At 43.4% G+C, this 25,029-nt stretch overlaps 1 protein-coding gene across 2 annotated transcripts in view; it reads left to right on the forward strand.

The window, feature by feature from the left end:
* dnah5l (dynein, axonemal, heavy chain 5 like) overlaps window positions 1-25,029 on the forward strand; it is a 472,330-nt gene that overhangs the window by 415,724 nt on the left and 31,577 nt on the right. For both annotated transcript variants that reach the window (XM_068012046.1, XM_068012056.1), the window contains 2 exons: window positions 2,280-2,468; window positions 8,485-8,617. In XM_068012046.1, coding sequence (XP_067868147.1) covers window positions 2,280-2,468; window positions 8,485-8,617 — 322 coding nt within the window. The remainder of the gene's footprint in view (window positions 1-2,279; window positions 2,469-8,484; window positions 8,618-25,029) is intronic.

Raw genomic sequence — 25,029 nt, forward strand, 5'->3', positions numbered from 1 at the left:
ATATTGTTTGTCAGATGACAGGTGCTTGGTAGTCCACGTGCTAATGAAATATAAAAGCTAGTCAAATAAAGGGGCTTCATATTTATTTTGCTGTTCACAAGCTAGGTGAAGATAGGAAGGTTACCTCATCTGTCCATACAAAAACCTACATAATCCCTTCATCACAGCTTCCCACTGACTCCTAAATAATTCTAGGGTTTTCATCACCACTCTACCTGAAAGTCCATGTTATGATCACTATTTACCTAAAAAAAAATTGTTAACACCCTCCAAACATGCCTATTTCCAGTTTGAACCAGTGTTCCCTCATCCTACTGTCAAGAATTACTGTTCACACGTATCTTGACTACTCTTTTTAATTGTACACCTTTATATGGTCACTTCCTAGTCTCATCCTTTTAAGACTGAAAGCTCACGTTTCTCCAGTTCTTCCTCATATCATCAATCCTCTGCCACTAGGGAGCAATCTTGTTACTCTTCTCTGCACTGCTGCTAGAGCTTAAATATCTCTTTTCTATCTCAATAGCCAAAAGTGGGTCCGATCCCACAAAATAAACACAAACTTGACAGTTGCCTTATCTTTAATAAAAGCAAAATACTGCGGATGCTGGAAATCTGAAATAAAAACAAGGGGAACCCTGTCACGGTTCTGGGAGGGTTCCCCTTGTCCTCACTTGTCCTCTCTTTTCACCCCATCAGCCTCCATATCCAAAGGATCATCCTCCGCCATTTCCGCCACCTCCAGCGTGATGCCACTACCAGTTGTATCTTCCCCTCCCTTCCCCTGTCAGCATTCTGAAGGGATCGTTCCCTCCGCGACACCCTGGTCCACTCCTCCATTACCCCCACCACCTTGTCCCCGTCCCATGGCACCTTCCCCTGCAATCGCAGGAGGTGTAATACCTGCCCATTTACCTCCTCTCTCCTCACTATCCCAGGCCCCAAACACTCCTTTCAGGTGAAGCAGCGATTTACTTGTACTTCTTTCAATGTAGTATACTGTATTCGCTGCTCACAGTATGGTCTCCTCTACATTGGGGAGACCAAGCGCAGACTGGGTGACCGCTTTGCGGAACATCTCCGCTCAGTCCGCAAGCAGGACCCTGAGCTTCCGGTTGCTTGCCATTTCAACACTCCCCCCTGCTCTCATGCTCACATCTCTGTCCTGGGATTGCTGCAGTGTTCCAGTGAACATCAACGCAAGCTCGAGGAACAGCATCTCATCTACCGATTAGGCACACTGCAGCCTGCCAGACTGAACATTGAGTTCAATAATTTCAGAGCATGACAAAAATTTTACTTTCATTTTTAGTTATTTTTTCTTCCTTTTTTTTTACATTCTTTTTTACATTTTTTGCAATCTTAGTTTGTTCAGTTTGCTTACCCACTGTTTTTTTTCAGGTTTGCACTTGCTGCTGTTCAATATTCAGTGTATTAACACCTAATCTGTACTAATGCTTTGTCTTTCAACACGCCATTAACATATTGTTTGCCTTTGCTCCGTGACCTTTTGGTCAGCTATGTGGCCTGGTCCAATCTGGACCTCCTTTGTTATCTCTTGCCCCACCCCCACCTCACTTGCTTATAACCTGTGACTTTTCTAATATTTGTCAGTTCCAATGAAGGATCACTGACCCGAAACGTTAACTCTGCTTCTCTTTTCACAGATGCTGCCAGACCTGCTGAGTGGTTCCAGCATTTCTTGTTTTTATGTTGCCTTATCTTTAACTGGACCACCAAATGATATCAAGCAGAGCATGCACAGCACATGCTCTGCCCAGTCTTCCTCTGGGCACCAGAATACCAGCTGCTGTGCCCCCCCAACAGACCTACCTCCTTCCGGCCTCAAGACTGGCCAGATTGTCTGACATTGCCGTACCATGGAGTTAGCATGTTGCCCCAGGAAGCTCACCTTCCACCTGCTGGCCGAATGCTGACATAGCCCAGCCCATCAAGTGAACCAAGTCTCCCATCGGGATTATTGGGCTTCTGGCTACCCATTCATTTACTTTAATTGGTTTGATCATTCAGTATTTGGTTTGCTTTGTTGCCTGGGGCTCTACGGTGACAACACATTGAACATGTTGAGTGCTGAGTTATTTGAAATGCCTACATCTTTTTCAGCTTTGGGTATTTAATCCTGATTGAAATTGTATATCATTCATTGTAGAATTATCCCAACATATTAATTACTGTGCTTTAACATTAATGGGAAAAAACTGAGATTTACTTTTCTAAAATATGTAACACAATACAAATAGATTATTTGATTTTTGTAGGTATTTGGGCTTCATTCAAATGCAGATATAACTTATCAGACTAATATGGCAAATGAGACTCTAAACACAATAGTCAACATTCAACCTAAGGACAGTGGCGGTGGTGAAGGAGAAACCAGAGAAAGCACTGTCCAACGTCTTGCAAATGAGATGTTGGAAAAACTACCACCAGACTATATTCCACATGAGGTAAAAGACGAATGACCTCAGATTCTTTGCTTTTATTTTGAGGTGAAATAATGAAAATTCCTTGATTTTGCACATCACAGACAGCCCTTTAGTGAAACCTATATGAATTCACTACTATAATAATAAGTTCAAATTAACACTTGGCAATTTACAAGATAAATATGGATGAGGAAGGCCATTCCATTTGACTTAACTCTTCCACCTTAAAAGAAAATCCTCCAATATTTGCAGTATCTGTTTCTTAAATGACTCCATCGTTTTTGCTTTCTATATATACCTGGAAATTTATTTCATGTATTATTTACTCTCTGTGCAAAGAAGTCTATTTCAACATTAGTTCAAAATTCACTTTTTGGTAATTTAAAACTGTCATCTTGTCCCACGGTCCTGGATTAATTTGAAATAGAGTTTTGGATTTACTTTTTCTGTACTGTACTGTTTATTATCTCTCAGTCACCTCCTCTCAATACTAAAAACTCCAGCTTCTTTCCTCATAACTCTCTAGTGGATTAGTCTTGCAGCCACACTATTTAGTTTAGTTTAGAGATATAGCACTGAAACAGGCCCTTCGGCCCACCGAGTCTGTGCCGACCATCAACCGCCCATTTATACTAATCCTACACTAACCCCATATTCCTACCACATCCCCACCTGTCCCTATATTTCCCTCCCACCTACCTATACTGGGAGGAAACTGGAGCACCCGGAGAAAACCCACGCAGACACAGGGAGAACTTGCAAACTCCCCACAGGCAGTACCCAGAATTGAACCCGGGTCGCTGGAGCTGTGAGGCTGCGGTGCTAACCACTGCGCCACTATTTAATGAGCTATTGAATATCTTCCCTTGCTTCTTACCTCGTAGGTCCAACCACAGGACAATATTTTGGTATTATCTTCAGGTTTTATCAGTTTGCATTCAGCTTCACTAAAATTAGTAAAAGCAGAGTTCCCAACACAGATCCTGGGAATTCTACTCATCATTTCCCTTCCTCATCTGCCCTTGATATTGATCCCATAGCAAGTACTTGCTGCTTCCCACCCTTCAGTCAATTTCTGATCCATTTCCATGGGTAGTCTTGATTCCTCACCATTATTTTTTTTTATTATTTAGAGATACAGCACTGAAACAGGCCCTTCAGCCCATCGAGTCTGTGCCGACCAAGAACCACCCATGTTTATACTAACCCTACAGTAATCCCATATTCCCTACCACCTACCTACAGTAGGGGCAATTTTACAATGGCCAATTTATCTATCATCTGCAAGTCTTTGGCGGTGGGAGGAAACCGGAGCACCCGGAGGAAACCCATGCGGTCACAGAGAGAACTTGCAAACTCTGCACAGGCAGAATTGAACCCGGGTCCCTGGAGCTGTGAGGCTGCGGTGCTAACCACTGCGCCACTGTGCCGCCATATTAAGCTTAAATAGCAATCTTTTTGGTGAAACTTTGTAGTGACTTAATGGAAGCCTAAACATACCACATCTTAAGGCTTCTCATATGCTTGGGAATTTACTTCCTTAAAAAGACATAGGTAGTTAATCAGACAGTATCTTCTCTTCTAATCTGCATGAATTGCAATTTATTAGTTTAATATTGTACAGGTGATCTTCAAGTTTACTCCTGATACTGATGTGAGGGTGATGGGCCTGTAGTTGCTAGAAATTATTCTGCCATCCTTTTTGAAAATTGGCACCTCATAACTGGGAATTTAATTTTTTTGAGTCCATTTTTCCTCCTTTAGAGCTTTTAAAAAATTGTTCCTGGGATGAGCTGGCAAGTCTGTTCTTATTGCCCACGTTATCCCCTCAGAAGGTGGTAATGGGCGTTGTTTGTGACAGCAATTGTTTTACAACAGAGTCGTTTGTTAAGCACCTCAGAGGGGATTACAGCTAAGCACATAATGTGGGGCTGGCGTCATGCACAGGATGGATCATGTAGTGATGGCAGGTTTTCATCCCTGAACCACAATCCAGTCATTTTTTCTCATGCCAGCCCACAATTTACCAGCTTTATTGAATTCCAATTGCACAATTTGCACAGGGTTGTGAACTAATGACCTAGTCCAGTATTGTTAATTCTATTTGGATCATTCCTATTTAGGCAGGGCACATTGCTCTTATGTTTGCTTGTGACTACTTGGAGAAAATTATTATTTGGTGTATTAATTATCTTGTTCTTTTGCTACATTTCTGCTCTGTTATTGGTGTATGTTAAGTGACAGTTAGGGAACAAAACATTGATGTAAATGGATGCTGTTCAGACTGGAGAAGGGTTGGAGGTGGTATACATCAGGGGATTACATTTTTGTTCTCAGTATATATAATCAATTTGGTCATATATAGGGAAACAAGCTCTAAATTTACAGATGATACAGAATTAGGAAGTTTGGAAAATAACAAAGGGGATTATAAAAAAATCAACAAGACATAGACAGGTTAGTAGAATTGGCAGACAAATAGAAGATACAATTTAATATGCATAAGTGTAAGGTAAATATTTTGGAGGAAAATCAAAGAACCATTAACTCAATTGTTACGGACTGGTGGTAAGGGCTGTGGGTGGTTCCTACTGTTCACCTCGCAACCGACTGCAATCGTGGTTTATTAAAAATGATATGTTATCTCCTGAGTGTCTTTAGGGTCAAATAAACAGACAAATGACAGGTTTTCCTGTAGGTAAAAAAAATAACTATTTGTTTTTAAACAATTCCCGAAATGGTCGCAACCTCATCCACATACACACATGCATTCACCCACACATGCATATACAAGAATAGACAGATAGAGAGAAAATGGTAGGAGGTAGTTGGAAGTCCAAATTGAGGTAATTGTTTGTGGATTACAGAATATTGTTGAGTCTTCTTGGGGGTGAGGGGGGAAGGGGAAATTCTTTTTTAGAAGTTGCAGGCCTGATTATTCGCAGTCTTGAACTTTCAGAGGTATTTTAGAACTCTGGTGGTGTGTAGTTTGTTACCTTCACAGATGTTTAGTCTCTTCTCTTGCCTGGTTGGATCCTTCAGACAGCTCTTGGCTGGACAGGCTTTCTGTGCTGTTGGCTTGATCTCTCCTCACTCTCAGAGGGCCATCTTTTTAAGGTAAAAATCTCTTACATTGGAGTTTCAGTTAGGAGATGCATGGTCCTCTCCCTTGTTGTGACCACACAATGGGCCAGGATATGATAACCATGGCTATCGATTAATGTTTGAATTGGGTATTATTCTGTTATGATGTTGCTACTTCACACCCATTCATCCTGGTTTTGGCTGTGAGTCAGACTGCCTACAGAATTCTTTGTTAAACCATTCAGGTCAATAAGAGTCATTAATATGCGATAGTCCTCCTTTCAATTTCAAAGGCATTCTCCCCAGAGCTATTTCAGACGAGGTTAACAAGTTTTACCTTTGAAGACAAGTTTGCAGTACAGGAGGGTCACGTGGCTGCTATTTCATTTTGATGTGGTTCAAGTGTCCCAGCTCTTGTGATTTAGTGTTAACAGTTGACTTTTTAACTTCATAATTCCTCCATTTCATTGTTTATTTCATCACGGCTCCTTTCATGCATAGCACAATGGAAAGACATTGAATTGTTTGGAAGAATAGAGAGAACTTGGATTCAAATACATAATAGCCTGAAAGTAGATAAAGATGCAAAAAAAAAGGCCAGTGGAATTTTAGATTTTGTAAATAGCAGTGTAGAGTACAAGTTCAAAGAAGTAATAATGAATTTATGCAAAATAGTGGTTAGGCCACAGTTGGAACATGTATGAAATTTTGGAAACTCCATTATAGAAAAGACTTTGAAGTATATGGCATAAATTCACGAGGACGATGCCTGGGTAGGAAACTATAATTATGAAGAGTTACTAGGACTATTTCCAATAAGAAGGTTAAGAGGTATACATTGAGTTTTTTAAAATTATGAATAGTTTATACTGAATAGAGATAGACTATTCCTTTTGGTTAATCGATGACTCCATTGATGACAAGGGGCCATAAATTTAAAACTATAAATGAAGAGAGATATTTAGTGAATTTCTTTATGCAGGACGTTGTTGGAACATTGAATGTTTTGCCATAGGGGGTGGTTGAGGCACAGGCCTTTGCTTCTTTTAATGGGAAATTGGTGAAATATTTGAAGCAGAGAAGGATACAAGGCTATGGGAAGACAGTGGGATAGCGAAATTTGTTTTAGATTACTCTAATGAGTTGGCAGAGACATATTGGGCCAAATGACCTCTATCTGTTCTGCAAACATCTATGGTGGGGGAGAGCATAAAATTTTCCCCGATGTGTCCAATTATTTCCCATAATGGCAGACCATATAACCTACAAGCCTGAAGGGTGAATGGGTTTATGGCATCTAACCTCACTAGTTTCCAATACTTCAGTATAGTACCTGTGTGATTTATTTCAATAAAGTACTGATGTATGCCAACAGCTTCAGTACAGAAGCAATTGAAATATGTTTGCGGTATTGATTTTGGCTTCCATAGAAGTGAAGTGTGAGTCAACAGTACACAGTGATCTCACCATGTGCACACAGTTGCAATGGGCAATTGCCAGCTCTTAGACCTTTGATATGAAAAGGCAATATTGCATTGACCTCTTGCCACTTTATTGGTAGAAAATTATAAACCACATTTAAAAAGTAACTGTTTTTCATTTGAAGTAAGTTTCATTTCACATGATCTTACTAATTGATGACTTTTTTTTATTCGTTGGTGGGATGTGGGCGTCGCTGGCTAGGCCAGCATTTATTTCCCATCCCTAATTGCCCTTGAGAATGTGGTGGTGAGCTGCCTTCTTGCACCGCTGCAGTCCGTGGGGTGTAGGTATACCAACAGTGCTGTTAGGAAGGAAGTTCCAGGATTTTGACCAGGCGACAGTGAAGAAACGACAATACAGTTCCAAGTCAGGATGGCGCGTGGCTTGGAGGGGAACTTGCAGGTGGTGGTGTTCCGATGCATCTGCTGCCATTGTCCTTCTAGGTGGTAGAGGTTGAGGATTTGGAAGGTGCTGTCGAAGGAGCCTTGGTGAGTTGCTGCAGTGCATCTTGTACACGGTACGCACTGCTGCCACTGTGCATCAGTGGTGGAGGGAGTGGATGTTGAAGACGGTAGATGGGGTGCCAATCAAGCAGGCTGCTTTGTCCTGGATGGTGTCAAGCTTCTTTAGTGTTGTTGGAGCTGCACCCATCCAGGCAAGTGGAGAGTATTCCATCACACTCTTGACTTGTGCTTTGTAGATGGTGGACATGCACTGGGGAGACATGATGTGAGTTACTTGCTGAAGAATTCCCAGCCTCTGACCTGCTCTTGTAGCCACAGCATTTATGTGGCTGGTCCAGTTCAGTTTTTGGTCAGTGGTGACCCCCAAGATGTTGATGGTGGGGGAATTCAGTGATGGTAATGCCATTGAATGTCAAGGGGGGATGGTTAGATTCTCTTGTTTGAGATTGTCATTGCCAGGCACTTGTTTGGCGTGAATGCTCCTTGTCACTTATCACCCCAAGCCTGGATGTTGTATGGACATGGGTTGTTAAATTTTACATTAGAATGTTTTACTCTGCAGAATATTTCAATGGATTTGGGAATTTCTATATTATTCAGGTGTGAATTAAAGCAAATGCACTGATATTTTGATGCAGTTTTACACTTGGGAGCTTAATACCAAAAACATTCTTTGTTTAGATGCTTAATGTATGTAGGAAATTTTATAGTATATCTATTGGCAGCTTTGCCTCTCTCTAAGATACAGTTCTTCCAGGGCAAGACAATAAAACCTGCTTTTATACAGTCAACAAATACTGTAAAGCCAGTGAGATATATTCATGTTGATCATGTGCTTCAGATTTCTTGGTAAATTTTTTCACAAAAGCAATCTTCATATTCATATCAAGGATTACTTAAACATTAATGTAAGTAAAACATAGGCAATGGCATGAAAAATCAAAGAGCTTCAAACCTTAACTATCATGTTGAAATAAAATAAACATTATTTTGACAATATTATGCAGGTGAAAGCTCGACTACAGAAAATGGGTGCAATCCAACCAATGAACATCTTCTTACGCCAGGAAATTGATCGAATGCAACGAGTTCTTGCACGAGTTAGGAGTACACTGACGGACCTGAAATTGGCTATAGACGGTAAGCTTTTATTTCCATATAGAGGAAGGAGAAAGCTTGTATAATATGATATCTGATTTAATCGGAAATCATTACCTGAAAGAAGTATGGGTTATTTGATCACAGTTTTTGAAAATGTTGAGTTCTCACTGGCTGAATGCAATACTTCCAAAGGAACATAGAAAATGCTGGATAAAGAAAGGCCAAGGTCCATCTAGTTCACCTTCTACCATCCTAGTAGTCACATGACACAACAGTGTTGTTGACTTTCAAACTTCTTTGATGTCCTTTGGGCCCAATTGAGGATCCCTACATGAAATGCACTATTAGAATGTGATTGTTAGTCAATCAGCAAACTCCCTTAGTAGATTAATGATAATGACAAGGGCTGAAGCCTAAGTACTAAGTACATTAACGGCGGCACAGTGGCGCAGTGGTTAGCACCGCAGCCTCACAGCTCCAGGGACCCGGGTTCGATTCTGGGTACTGCCTGTGCGGAGTTTGCAAGTTCTCCCTGTGACCGTGTGGGTTTTCGCCGGGTGCTCCAGTTTCCTCCCACAGCCAAAGACCTGCAGGTGTTAGGTAAATTGGCCATTGTAAATTGCCCCTAGTTTCATAAGGATGTGAAAGCAGCAGGCTAATTGAACCAAGTTAATATATATCATTGTAATATTTGCACTCTGTCATTAACTTGATTTAAAGTCAGGTTATTTTCGGTAGCTAGTTTATATTGGGGAAAATAGCAAACTTATGTTATTCCACCATATAGATAGAGGTCTGTGTATAGCCAACAAGGAAACCCTGAGATTTGAAGCAACAGCTGCTGATTGAGGTTATCTGGTGGCTGGTTATGAGAGCATGTACTCAAATATCAAAGGTTCAGTGCCTACCGTGATTAAGCTGCAAAGAGACAAGCAGCTGCTGCTGAAGCTCAGCACCTGGGACTGGTAGAAATATAGTGTGATGGTCTGTAATTACGCTGTGGTCAGGAGGATTCTGGCAATACACAGTTTTATGCTGAAGAATGTTATTCACCATGCCACTCACAAGGAACTTCTTGTAACTGCTCTCCACCCACACATGTTGGACTGCAAACTATATTGCCCTCTCAATGTTTGCTGTCAGTGTTGTTTCTATATTAGGTGATCACATTGTGCTTTAAGAAAATGTGTAGTGGGGAACTTTTAACCCCTAGAAAAAGGCTAAGTTTGGGATGGGTGGGATGAAAAAATGTTGAAAATCTGAAACCTGACCCCAGCCTGCCTCCAAGCCACCCACTTCTGCTTTTAATGGGGGCAGGTAACTAACCTGCTCCTCAGAATTAGCCACCATTTTAAATTTAACCCTGGCCAACCGGGTTTCGCAGGCCTTGGGGGAACCCGTCAGCTAAAGGGAGGCAAGGTCAGCTGGATCCAGGAGGTCAGTGCCTTTCCATTTAGCTGCTGGATCCAGTTTACCTGCTTCACCCACCCCTGCGACCAGTCACAACCCCCCACCCATCCTTCCAATCTTCCCCCGACCCTTCTCATCTTCCACCCTGACCCTTCCAAGCTTCCCCCCTTTCTTCTTAAAATAGAGAAGGTTAAGGGGAGATTTAATAGAGGTGTTCAAAATCATGAAGGATTTTGATGTAGTAAATAAGGATGAATTGTTTCCACTGGCAGGAAGGATGGTAACCAAAGGATCCAGATTTAAGGTATTGAGTAAAAGAACCAGAGGAGCGATTAGAACTTTTTTTACACAACAAGTTGTTATGATCTGGAATGCACAGCCTGAAAATATATACTTGAAAAAGAAATAAAATGCTGGACAATGAGTGAAGAGCAGGAGAGTGTGACTAATTGAATAGCTTTTTAAAAATGTTGGCAGGGTGTTGAAAATGCTAAAATCGAATGCTGAATAGAATACGCAAACAAATCAAAATGGCTGCAGAAGGTTTAAGACTACCTGAACAATTGCAACAAAACAACAAAGTTTATTATTAATAGGAATGAAAATGCTCATGAAACGTGGGAGAGGGTATACAGAAGGTTCTGGGAGTTAAAATAGTAAGGAAGTTGAACAGTGGAAGTATTTATGTGGGGAGTTCCAGTTGACGGGTATAATGATTGAAAGAACTGCCACTGATAGTGGAGCGGAGGTGAGAAGTTAAGTGGAGGTTGTGGCTAAGACGTATAGAGCAGGGAGATCACTGACATAGGTTGAGGGTGAGGATATAGGAGGATTTAAAGATGATGATGACTATCTTGGAACCAATTTGCTGGGCATTGGGAGCTGGTGGAACTGTGTGATGACGGGGAATGATGGGAGTGCAGGGCTTAGCGTGGCTGACATAGGCTGCAGCATTCTAATTCGATCCTCAGAAGACTCCAAAAATTATGGTGTTTATGTGTGTGTGTGTGTGTGTGTGTGTCTGGGTGGCAGAGCTGGGTTTGTTATGTGGGGGATGGTGGGGGAGAAGAGAAGCAATTCCTGGAGATGCTCAGGCTATCATTAGAGAGGGGTGACACAAAAACAAGAAATGCTGGATTCACTCAGCAGGTCTGGCAGCATCTGTGGAAAGAGAAGCAGAGTTAACGTTTCGGGTCAGTGACCCTTCTTCGGAACTCGGGGGCGTAAGGGGATAAAACTGAGACCTTTGCTGAGTACAGAACGCTCAGCATCAGAGAGGGGGAGGTCAGAGGGTATAGTGAATACACGGCAAGGGGTCAGATCAGAAGGGGTGGGGTCAGAGGGAAGTGAAGCGGAAGGAGGATCTGGAGGGGCATTAGTCCCCATCAGCTGCTGGAGCTTGCGTTCCTTAACACCTGAAAGGAAGAAAAAAAGTTTTTTGTTAATGCGTCGGATGAGACGTAAGATGAAATGAAACTGCGGAGTAGAACAGATTTGAGATAAGGTGAGACGGTGCTGCTGGAGAGAGAGGTCCAGTGTGTGCATATGGCGGCGCATAGCACTGAGTGTGGATCTCAGGATGCGGCGAGAGTAGCAGTCCGAGGAACATTGTATTTCTCGGAGATACCTGTGATCCTGGGTGGTTTCAAAGCATGATGGATGAAACTGCAGTTGGAATCCACGTGGAATCAGTCGGAGCCGGAGACAGTCACTGAGGAAGGAGATGTGGCTGTGAAAACGAGTTTTGGTAGATACCTTATCAAACACCAGGAGGGAAATAGAAAGCAATGAAGGTGAACAAGGTAAAAGAGACAAACGAAAATCCCGTCGGAGAGAAGAGCAGAACTTCTTCAAGGTAGGCATTCCTGGAAGAGAAGTGGCAGTGAATTAAACACTAAAATAAAAGCAAAATACTGCGGATGCTGGAAATCTGAAACAAAAACAAGAAATGCTGGATTCACTCAGCAGGTCTGGCAGCATCTGTGGAAAGAGAAGCAGAGTTAACGTTTCGGGTCAGTGACCCTTTTTCGGAACCCTTAGAGAGGGGTGATTTGGTGATGAGCAACACCATCCCCCAGTGTTTAGGGTGACCTTAGCTAACTCTGTGAGGTTACTGAACCTCTTCCAATATAGGGTCAGTTCTTGGGGTGGTGGAAGTATTACTGACTGCCTCTTCTACCTCCATGCATTCTGCATCACTTTCTTACGTGGCTTCCTGCCCGCAATGCTCAACAATTTTGCTCTTCTAACCTGTCTTTTGTCAAAAGGACCTTTGTGGATGTGGCCAAGAGTCTTGGAGCTCTTCCAGTTGCTGATTATCCCCAGAACCACTGCTGCTTCAGCCATTCTTGTAGAAAATGATTCTCCCTGTTACCTGGCTGCAGCCTTTTCCCTCCCTCCTATTGGCAGTAAACCCATTGGGAATGATACTGCGACAGGGGTGAAATTGTAGTGGGCTAGTTGTGAATATACTTGGTTGGGGTGGGTATTACTAATCTACTGCTAACGCACAACAGGAAGGCAATTCAGGGAAAAAAAAAATATTTTTGAGAGGAAAACGTTATGGGAATATTCGTATAAAGGTGGGCAGATAGGCCCCTTAAAATCATTATGTATTGTAGTGGCTGTATTTAAAGTAGGTCACAGCATATAATGAGTATTGAAATTGTTTTGAACCAGTCCCGAATCTTAGACTGGGAATTTCCTCAGTGCAGCTCTTGCTCTCCTGCCGTAACTTTGCCAGAAGTGGGGAGACGGTGGCATAGAGATTATGTCACTGAATGAGTAATCCAGGGGCCCAGGCTAATGCCCTGGGACACAGGTTCAAATCCCACCATGGCAGCTGGTGGAATTTAAATTCAATTAACTAATCAAAATCTGGAATTGAAAACTAGTCTCAGGAATGGTGCCATGAAACTATCAGAGATTGCCGTAAAAACCTACCTGATTCACTAATGTCCTTTAGGGAAGGAAATCTGCCATCTTTACCTGGTCAGGCCTACATGTGATTCCAGACGCACAGCAATGTGGTTGACTCTTAACTGCCCTCTGAAATGGCCTAGCAGGTCACTCAGTTCAAGGGCAATTAGGGATAGGCCACAAATGCTGGCCTTGCCAGCGACACTCACATCCCAAGAAATAATTTTTTTAAAAGTGCAGTGAAAACGACAATAATGCATGTTAAGAGATTTCCATTGCACCATTGGCAAGGTTACAAAGGCAGAGCTCGAGCAGCTTCGAGGAAATTCCCTGCCTTTATGTTTTAGGCTGTGCATTTTGTGAAATTAAAAATTTATTGAGTAGCAAAAAACTACTGATGAGTCTTTATGAAATAAATTTGGCCTGATTAAGGAAAATATCAAGATGACATTCAAAATGGAAGCTGATATGTTTGTGCTTTTACTGTAAAAATGAGATCTGGAATTTCAGACTGGAATTTAACTATTACTAGTGTGGGTGTATCAATAAGAATTAGTCTGGAAGCATGTGTTGTTCAAGTGAGTCACAAATGGCCATGAGGGAAGGAGATGAGAAAAAAGGTTTTGTGAGACTAACAGCTTACTGGTATTGTTATTCTTTACATAAAGTTGCCATTTTATTTTAAGCTTCTACCTCGAGAGGTTACATTATTAGATTGATTGTGTAGTTTTATATTATATATATTTAAAGCTTTTCTACCTCTTCCCTCAGAATTAAATTTTGACTGCAAAAATTGATTTCCCAAAGGTTTGGAGGTGAACTGATTCCATTTTAACTGCAAAAGAATAGGTTAATTACCCAGGCATTGCATTTTATTTCCATTTCTATAATGTTTGAGTTGAAGAATAATCTTTCCTGACATCTGTGAATGAGTGAAGATGTGCACTGAATGTTGGAAGGTACAGGTTTTGATGCTCACAAGGTTAACTAATGCATGTGCAGACGTGATCAGTAACAAAACTGTAACCATTCAAAAATGCACAGGAAGTCGCAGCTTCATCCATGGGTGTCAGTCTATGATTTCAATGTGCAGTTATATTATTTCTCCCATTTGAAAGAAAATGGTAATCGTTGTTAATGGGATAAAGAGATTAAATGAGATTTCTGAGTCGCAAAAAAGGGTCCTTCTTAGACTTCATTTTCAATGACTCTGAGCCCAAAAGAACAAATGGAAAAGCTGAGAAATACATGCACAAAATGGTCATTTTGTTATCATGGCTGTAGTCAGTGTTGTTATTTATAGATTTGGACATTATAATCTCTATATTGAGATTCCTACATATTCAAGCCACTTTGATCCTTTAATGCAACGCAACTGTATGAATTAATTACTGTTGAGCTTCACTAACAAACCCCTTTGGGACTAAAGTTGGATTGAACATAATTTTATTCTGTTAAAAGACAATACATTGTACACTGTCTTAAGTTATTCATGCTATTCTCCATACAGGCTGTTTATATTTTGTTAACCAGTCTAAGAAAATTCTCAATTCCAGGTAATGACTGTGTACAGTTTTCCACAGTTGTGATTACCTTCCTGAACTAATCCAATGAAAGAGATAACTTTCTGCACCTTCCATATCCTCATCACCAGAAATTTCCTCATCCTCTGCCTGACTCAATGTCACACATTCAGTAACATCCTCATCGCTTTTTAGTTTTTTAGGTTTAGGTTTAGTTTTAGAGATACAGCACTGAAACAGGCCCTTCGGCCCACCGAGTCTGTGCCGACCATCAACCACCCATTTATACTAATTCTACACTAATCCCATATTCCTACCACATCCCCACCTGTCCCTATATTTCCCTACCACCTACCTATACTAGGGGCAATTTATAATGGCCAATTTACCTACCAACCTGCAAGTCTTTTGGCTTGTGGGAGGAAACCGGAGCACCCGGAGGAAACCCACGCAGACACAGGGAGAACTTGCAAACTCCACACAGGCAGTACCCAGAATTGAACCCTTTCTCATCTAGGGACTTGCCAATATTCCTTTATAGTACAAATCATTGCTGATTTGAATTTGAAGTTTTGTTTTCAGAGATGAAGATCTCTTACTCGTCATATTCATGCACATTGCCTGTCTCCATTGCCTCCCCACAACTGTTGCCTCATTGCAGTTTGCTTGCAAATGGCAGGCAATTTTATCAGGCAGTGAATGCATATGCCATGTGAGACTCACACTACTATTGATCATTTTTCCATTAGCCTCAGCTTGAATTCCGTCATTGTAGCCAGGTGAGTCCGAGTCGATCCCGCTTAAGTGTTCATTGTAGTAAAACTAATTGTCATTGAAAGAAATTGAGTCTTGTCATTGGGATCCTTAAAACCGAATGTTTGTTATAAGCATGGTCCATTACAGTGAAGTTAGACTGTACATTCAAATGTGGTATTTGTAAGTCTCATAATATAAATGAATGCTGTATTCAGGTCTTCATGAACATGAAAAAATGCAAACATTCTGTCATAAACTATTTTGATTTTTTTCTAAACTCTCAAGCTTTCTTTCAAATAAGGTTTAAGCTGTGGCTTCCACATGCACTTTCCCCCCATCCCCCACACACCCCCACTTTTGCCTCACAACCCCCACTTGTCCCCGTTAACTAATTGCTAGCCTGTTGGTCTTTGGCAAGCTCAGTCTTCACAGGTCCAAAGCCGCTGAGCTGCCTCTCGAAGCCCATTGCGGGGCAGGCAGCTAGCCAGTGAAATGTTAATGAGGTCCAGCTATTAAAATGAACCTGATTTCCCATCAGCTTTCTGTCCAGGTGTTAAAACTTCCCTGAAATCCGCACTGATATTAAGAGCACATTGTAAAATTATTGCTGCATGGTAAATTATACCTTTCAAAAATATAATTACTGTGCCTTTGCATTAAGTCATAAATTTTGAGAACAGGCAGAAAACCTATTTAGAAAACATTTTGATCCCAGGTTCTACGGTGTCTGATGCAGGATTCTGTGACATTTGGAAATGATTACTTTCTGAGTTAATTCTGTCAATAAGAAGCCTTGTCTACTAGCTAAACATCTTTGAAACTTAGATGCAACTTACTTGTAATCTACTGAGCAAAATGATGGGAAATTCATGAGCAGTGGCATCAAATTTCTGATATGTACGACTGGCGAGTGGGCTGATGATTTCACCAGCAGCAGCAGCTAATGACAGAATAATTGGTGACTATTTTAAAATTGTTGAAATTCACCTGGGGTATGTATGATGACTTATGTAAAACTCTCTTCAGTATAACATGCCATTCTATTCTCACGTGGCCAAATTAGCATACATGTGTAGGCAGGAAACAAGTAGAAATAACTTTCATTATTTGAGAGAGACTTGGACCAATTATCTAGATGGTCTGAGGTTAGATGGTCATTGGCAGATGAATTTTAATGTAAGTAATTTGTTTTTAATTCATTTCATGGGATGTGGGTATTGCTGGCCAGGCCAACATTTATTGCCCATCCCTAATTCCCCTTGAGAAGGTGGTGGTGAGCCGCCTTCTTGAACCGTTGCAGTCCATCTGGTGCAGGTACACCCACAGTGCTGTTAGAGAGGGAGTTCCACGATTTTGATCCAGCGACAGTGAAGGAACAGCGATATATTTCCAAGTCAAGATGGTGTATGGCTTGGAGGGAAACTTGCAGATGGTGGCGTTCGCATGCATCTGTTGCCCTTAACCTTCTAGGTGGAAGAGCTTGTGTGTTTGGAAGGTGCTGTCGAAGCTGAGTTGCTGCCACTGTGCACCAGTGGCGGAGGGAGTGAATGTTTAAGGCAGTGGATGAAATGCCAATCAAGCAGTCTGCTTTGTCCTGGATGGTGTCGAGGTTCTTGAGTGTCATTGGAGCCGCACTCATCCAGGCAAATGGAGATTATTCCATCACTCTCCTGACTTGTGCCTTGTGGATAGTGGACAAGCATTGGAAAGTCAGGAGGTGGGTCCTCGCCACAGAATTCCTAGCCTCTGACCTGCTGTTGTAGACACATCATTTATGTGGCTGCTCCAATTCAATTTCTGGTCAATGGTAACCCCCATGATGTTGATAGTGGGAGATTCTGCAATGGTAATGCCGTTGAATGTCAAGGGGAGATGATTAGATTCTCTGTTATTGGAGATGGTCATTGCCTTGCACTTGTGTGGTGCAAATGTTACTTGCCACTCATCAGCCCAAGCCTGAATCTAAGTCCAGGTCTTGGTGCATCTCTACACGTACTGTTCAGTATCTGAGGAGTAGCGAATGGTACTGAACATTGTACAATCATCAGCAAACATCCCCACTTCTGACCCTATGATGGAGGGCTGGTCATGGATGAAGCAGTTGAAGATGTTTGGGCATGGGACACTATCCTGAGGATCTCCTGCAGCAATGATTGAGCAATCCTCCTGAGATGATTGGCGTTCAACAACCACAACCATCCTCCTTCGTGCTAGGTATGGCTTCAACCAGTGGAGAGTTTTCCCTCTGATTCCCATTGACTTCAATTTTGCTAGGGCTCCTTGATGCCACACTCAGTCAAATACTGCCTAGATATCAATGGCAATCACTTTCACCTCACCTCTTGAGTTCAGTTCTTCTGTCCATGTTTGGACTAAGGCTGTAATGAGGTCAGGAGCTGAGTGGCCCTGGCGGAACCCAGGTGATACAAATAGTAACAGATAGAAGGAAATATTATGAAAGGGATTTTTTTGTGATGGGCCAGTGAAATTATGGGATTGGATAAAATGCAAGCCAAAGGGAACATCAATTGCCTCAAGAAAGGCACCACTGGAGGTTTATGGAGAGACAACCCAGTCAAACTATGTTTTAAACAAAATAAACTTCCATAAATGATTAAAATGATAAAAGTAGAAGTAGAAATCAAAACAAAAACAGTCTAGCAGTCACTGAAGGCGCCTATGAGCCGCTAGACAAGAATGGATACTCAAGGGTCACTTGGGCATAAACCACAGCTCAAAATGACATGAATGGGTCCTATTTTAAATTAAGTCAACAGGAGTTGTGAGATTGGGCTATGCCAACCCTATGTAATTTCAGCTTGTGCCTTCCTCAATGTAGAGATTAAAATTGCAGGGGAAAATGGTCCACCAAATTAGCTTCACACATCTAGGGATCCTATTTTAAATAGACAAGAAGGATTGTAGTGACTAATCCCACTGGAATACATGCAAGTACTTCCCCTTAAAGAGATGGTACCACTGATACTTTTTCAGTGGGGTTGGCTGCCCAAACTGATTTACTAATAACAAAAATAACTTTAAAAAAAAAATTAGAGTGGTCAAATTAGGTGAAGTTAAAGCAAATATTTAATGTGGTAACCACTAGTCAACGAAGGTATCCTGTGACCCAATAAGCATGCGATGTTAGTTAAGGGTCACACAGGCACAGACAAGAGCTCAAAGTTAAATGATCAGACTCTAATTTAAACAGCCCAATGGAACTGTGAGATTGTTGAAAGAGGCCTATCTTAAATAGACCAGTTTAATTATGGACCTAGGCAAGCTTAACCCCCTCACTCTGTCTATACCATGCTGCTTCCACTGCTTAGCATGTATGTAGTCCTGTGTTGTAGTTTCATCAGTTGGCAACACATTTTTAGGTATCCCTTTTGCTGCTTCTGGTATGCTGTCCTCCACTCCTCATTGAACCAGGATTGGTACCCTGGCTTGATGGCAATGGTAGAATGAGGGATATGCCAGGCCAAAAGGTTACAGATTGTGTTTGAATACAATTGTGCTATTGCTGGTGACACATAGCGTCTTATGAATGCCCAGTTTTGAGACGCCAGATCTGTTCTAAGTCTATCCCATTTAGTACGGTGGTGGTGCCTCACAGGTCCCTGCTCAGGGGTAGGTGGGGGGAAGGGGATGCGAGGGGGAGAGGTGCGGTGGGAATGGGTGGAGGGAAAGGGGTGCGAGGAGGAGCTGGGAAGGCGGCATCAGAGGGGTAGGGGAGGGGGTGTAGGGGAAGGGGGTGCGAGGGGGATGAGCTGGGAAGGGAGAGTGGGGGTAGGGATGGGGGAAGGGGGTGCAGGTAATAAAACATTTCATCAGCTCCCACCATTGGGAGTGCTGCTCCCAGTACATGATGCTATTTGACCCTAAAAACCCCACTGCCTTGTGGGCGTCTCAGGAGAGACCAAGGCTAAGGGAGTTAACCCTAACAGAAAATCCGGAGCGGAACCCCGAAGGCGGTCATATGTCACCTTTGGCATGTTTCCGGCAGTTCCTGCAGCCATACCGGTGCCAAACGTCGTGCTCTGCACTCCTTTGGACTCCACCAGGAAGGCCGAAAGGGGGGTTTTGACACTTGGGCAACTCACAACCTCCATACATCCGCCCAGGCATGCACCATGGAGAGGTCACTCCATAGTCGCCTCACAGCGACCAAAACAACACGGAAGGCAGCAGTTATGGGTTATAAGTACAGCTCAATTGGCGTAGAGATTGGGCGCCACGGATTGCCTTTGTTGGTGGGAGAGGTCATTGCATCTCACTGGACAGCTACCGCCCGCCTCAAACCAGGCAGCCCCCGGTCAGTAAGGTTCTGTCCTGCCAACAGTCCACCTGCTTCAATGGGTGCTTGGAGCTCAGGGTCATTGCCCGACAAGTGGACTGTTACACCACACCAAACAGCATGACAAAAAAAGGAAAGAAGGTACTAGCCCTTTGTTTTGCAAGCTGGAACGTCAGAACTACGTGTCCTGGCCTGTCAGATGACCTTACACAAATCAACGATTCTCGGAAACCGCCATCATTAACAACGAGCTCAGTAGACTCAATGTGGAAATTGCAGCACTTCAGGAGACACGCCTCCCTGCGAGCAGATCTCTAAGAGAGCAAGACCTTCTTCTGACAGGGTAGGGATCTTGAAGAACCAAGACAGCATGGAGTGGGCTTCGCCATCAGAAACTCTTTGCTGAGCATGATAGAGCCACCCTCAAATGGCTCAGAACGCATACTGTCCATCCGACTGTTCACCGCCTCTGGTCCAGTACACCTACTCAGCATCTATGCTCCAACACTCTGCTCCCCACCTGAAGCTAAAGACCAGTTCTACGAGGAACTCCATAATATCATTAGTAGCATCCCCAATACCGAACACCTGTTCCTGCTGGGGGACTTTAATGTCAGGGTTGGGGCCGACCATGACCCATGGCCCTCCTACCTTGGGAGCTATGGCATTGGCAGGATGAACGAGAATGGACAGAGACTGCTTGAGTTGTGTACCTATCATAACCTCTGCATCAACAACACGTTCTTTCACACTAAACCCTGTCACCAGGTTTCTTGGAGGCACCCAAGATCACGTCGTTGGCACCAGCTGGACCTCATCGTCACAAGGCGAGCCTCTTTAAACAACGTTCAAATCACACGCAGCTTCCACAGTGTGGACTGCGACACCGACCACTCCCTGGTGTGCAGCAATGTTAGACTCAAACCAAAGAAGCTGCATCACTCCAAGCAGAAGGGCCGCCTGTGCATCAACATGAGCAGAATTTCTCATCCACAGCTGTTACATAGGTTTCTAAATTCATTTGAAAAAGCCCTTCAAAACACTCCTACAGGGGATGCAGAGACCAAGTGGGCCCACATCAGAGACACCATCTATGACTCAGCAATGACCACCTATGGTAAACGTGTGAAGCGGAACGCAGACTGGTTTCATTCTCACTTCAAAGAGCTGGAACCTGTCATAGCCGCTAAGCGCATTGCATTGCTGAACTACAAGAAAGCCCCCAGCGTGTTAACATCGTAGCACTTAAAGCAGCCAGAAACACTGCACAAAGAACAGCCAGGCGCTGCGCAAATGAGTACTGGCAACACCTATGCAGTCATATTCAGCTGGCCTCTGACACCGGAAACACCAGAGGAATGTATGATGGCATTCAGAGAGCTTTTGGGCCAACCATCAAGAAGATTGCCCCCCTCAAATCTAAATCAGGGGACACAATCCCTGACCAACGCAAGCAAATGGACCGCTGGGTGGAGCACTACCTAGAACTGTACTCCAGGGAAAATGTTGTCACTGAGACCGCCCTCAATGCAGTCCAGTCTCTGCCAGCCATGGATGAGCTGGACGTACAGCCAACAAAATCGGAACTCAGTGATGCCATTGATTCTCTAGCCAGCGGAAAAGCCCCTGGGAAGGACGGCATTACCCCTGAAATAATCAAGAGTGCCAAGCCTGCTATACTTTCAGCACTCTACGAGCTGCTTTGCCTGTGCTGGGACGAGGGAGCAGTACCTCAGGACATGCGCGATGTCAATATCATCACCCTCTATAAGAACAAGGGTGACCGCGGTGACTGCAACAACTACCATGGATTCTCCCTGCTCAGCATAGTGGGGAAAGTGTTTGTTTGAGTCACTTTAAACAGTCTCCAGAAGCTGGCTGAGCGTGTCTACCCTGAGGCACAGTGTGGCTTTCGAGCAGAGAGATCCACCATTGACATGCTGTTCTCCCTTCGCCAGCTACAGGAGAAATATCGTGAACAACAGATGCCCCTCTATGTTGCTTTCATTGATCTCACCAAAGCCTTTGACCTCGTCAGTAGACGCGGTCTCTTCAGACTACTAGAAAAGATCAGATGTCCACCAAAGCTACTAAGTATCATCACCTCATTCCATGACAATATGAAAGGCCAATTCAGCATAGCGGCACCTCATCAGACCTCTTTCCTATCCTGAGTGGCGTGAAACAGGGCTGCGTTCTTGCACCTACACTGTTTGGGATCTTCTCCCTGTTGCTCTCATATGCGTTCAAGGCTTCAGAAGAAGGAATTTTCCTCCACACAAGATCAGATGGCAGGTTGTTCAACCTTGCCCGTCTAAGAGCGAAGACCAAAATACGGAAAGTCCTCATCAGAGAACTTCTGTTTGCTGACGATGCTGCATTAACATCTCACACAGAAGAGTGTCTGCAGAGACTCATCGACAGGTTTGTGGCTGCCTGCAACGAATTTGGCCTAACCATCAGCCTCAAGAAAACGAACATCATGGGACAGGATGTTAGAAATGCTCCATCCATCAATATCGGCGACCACGCTCTGGAAGTGGTTCAAGAGTTCACCTACCCAGTCTCAACTATCACCAGTAACCTGTCTCTAGATGCAGAAATCAACAAGCGCGTGGGAAAGGCTGCCACTGCTATGTCCAGACTGGCTAAGAGAGTGTGGGAAAATGGCGCACTGACACGGAACACAAACGTCCAAGTGTATCAAGCCTGTGTCCTCAGTACCTTGCTCTAAGGCAGCGAGGCCTGTACAACGTATGTCAGCCAAGAGCGACGTCTCAATTCATTCCATCTTCGCTGCCTCCGGAGAATCCTTGGCATCAGGTGGCAGGACCGTATCTCCAACACAGAAGTCCTTGAGGCGGCCAACATCCCCAGCATATACACCCTACTGAGCCAGCGGCGCTTGAGATGGCTTGGCCATGTGAGCCGCATGGAAGATGGCTGGATCCCCAAGGACACATTGTGCAGCGAGCTCGTCACTGGTATCAGACCCACCAGCTGTCCATGTCTCCGCTTTAAAGATGTCTGCAAACGCGACATGAAGTCCTGTGACATTGATCACAAGTCGTGGGAGTCAGTTGCCAGTGATCGCCAGAGCTGGCGGGCAGCCATAAAGGCGGGGCTAAAGTGTGGCAAGTCGAAGAGACTTAGCGGTTGGCAGGAAAAAAGACAGAAGCGCAAGGGGAGAGCCAACTGTGTAACAGCCCCAACAACCTATCTTATCTGTAGCACCTGTGGAAGAGTCTGTCACTCTAGAATTGGCCTTTATAGCCACTCCAGGCGCTGCTTCACAAACCACTGACCACCTCCAGGCACTTACCCATTGTCTCCCGAGACAAGGAGGCCAAAGAGGTGCCACACAACATGATGGATGGTATTGTTACGACCGAGGCAGGAGGAGTGCACTGTTAATTCAGTCCCACTTCTCCACAGGTCACAACATATCAATAAATTTTCCCACTTACCGAAACAGCCAATTAGATACGCTATTTGTCCCCAGAATAAAGCACACCAACCAGGTTTCTTTATTAAAGAACAGAATTATCTGTTTATTATATACTAAGTCTTAACCAATAATGAGGTAAATATATATGCGAAATGAGATATTAAAGCCCCGTATTTTTATCCTGGCTTTCACACACATGCGTATACATCCAAAAACCGGTCAACCAAGAAAAAAAGGGATTTTTGTTTACAGCTGTTACAAAGAAATGATCTTTGGCCTCCTTATCTCGAGAGACAATGGGTAAGCGCCTGGAGGTGGTCAGTGGTGTGTGGAGCAGCGCTGGAGTGGCTACAAAGGCCAATTCTAGAGTGACAGGCTCTTCCACAGGTGCTGCAGAAAAATTTGTTTATCGGGGCTGTTACACAGTTGGCTCTCCCCTTGCGCCCCTGTCTTTTTTCCTGCCAACTGCTAAGTCTCTTCGACTTGCCACACCTTAGCCACACTTACAAAGAAATAGAAGGAATAAAAAAAAACTCAGTCTGTGAAGATTATGGAAGTCCTTTGTTTTGGCAAGGTGTCCCAAAGTCGAATAGTTGGCTGCCAGTAGGAGTCTTTCCAGGCGAGGTTGATGAACAGTTTGCTTGGGTAGACATTCAAAGAAATTCAACTGCAGAAGGCTTCACATAGGTCTTACAGCAGGTGTGCAGGAACAAAGTTTCAGTTCTCACACACATTCGATGCAAAGTCCTTTTAAGGTTTCTGCAACCACTCTGGAGTTCTTCAAAAAGACAGGAGGCAAGAGTACAACATCGTACAGGCTTTTGCTTCTCAATAGCAGGGATTCTTCAAAGAGAGGTAACAGGGGTCTGTTTTTTCTTCTGATCTCCTGGCAGGTCCATATCAAATTCCAACTGCCTCTTTTAGTCCAAAAGCCAGCATCGTTTAATAGTTCAAAGTGAAACCAAAACAGTTCCCAGATTTTACCCATGATAATCATAAATTTTGTCTTGTCACAACAAAGAATAACTCTTGGCAATGTTTACTTGAAATCACATGCTTTCCTGCAAAACTTGTTTACCATTCAACTTTTGTTGAACTTCCTTTTAAAAAAAAAACACCCAAAAGTCAGCCTCTTCACTTTTAAAATATAGGTTCGAAGTTTTAACAAAAATATATGGAAACTCTAATAACAATATCTTCAGTGTGAAGACGGGACTTCGTCTCTACAAGGACTGTGCGATGGTCACTCCTACCAATACTGTCATAGACAGATGCATCTGCAACAGGCAGGTTGGTGAGGACAAGGTCAATAAGGCTTTTCCCCTCATGATGGTTCTCTTGCCACCTGCCACAGGCCCAGTCTGACAGATATGTCTTTCAGGACTCGGCCAGTTCAGTCAGGAGTTGTGCTACTGAGCCACTCAGTGATGGACATTGAAGTCCCCCACCCAGAGGACATTCTGTGCCATTGCTGCAGTCTGTGCTTCTTCCAAGGGTGCTTAACATGAAGGAGCACTGATTCATCAGTGTAGGGAGAGCAGCATGTGGTAATCAACCAGACATTTCCTTGTCCGTTTGACCCAATGTCATGTGGGCTCCTAGGGTCACTCCTTCCTGACCATACACCACTGTGCCGCCACCTTTGTTGGATCTGTTCTCACGGTGGGACAGGACATACCCAGCGATGGTGATGGAGGAAAAGGGACATTGGCTGTAGGATGTGATTCACTGAGTATGACTATGTCAGGCTGTTGCTTGACTAGTCTGTGGGATGGCTCGCCCAGTTTTGACACAAGTCCCCGGATGATAGTGAGGAAGACTTTGCAGGGTTGACTGTGTTGTTTTTGGTGTCTCGGTCGATGTCATGTGGTCCAACTGCTTATTCAACTTTTCTTTAACAGTTTGATACAAATGAGTGTCTTGCTAGGCCATTTCAGAGGGCAGTTAATAGTCAATAGATTCACATGTAGGCCAGATCAGCTGATTTCCTTCCCTGAAGGGCATTAGTGAGCCAGATGTGTTTTTACGATAATCTTGTAGTTTTACAATCATTATTAATGAGAATAGCACTTTACTTCAGATTGATTAATCAATGGCA

Source organism: Heterodontus francisci, chromosome 2 (genome assembly GCF_036365525.1).
Source record: "Heterodontus francisci isolate sHetFra1 chromosome 2, sHetFra1.hap1, whole genome shotgun sequence".
NCBI classification, from domain to species: Eukaryota; Metazoa; Chordata; class Chondrichthyes; order Heterodontiformes; family Heterodontidae; genus Heterodontus; species Heterodontus francisci.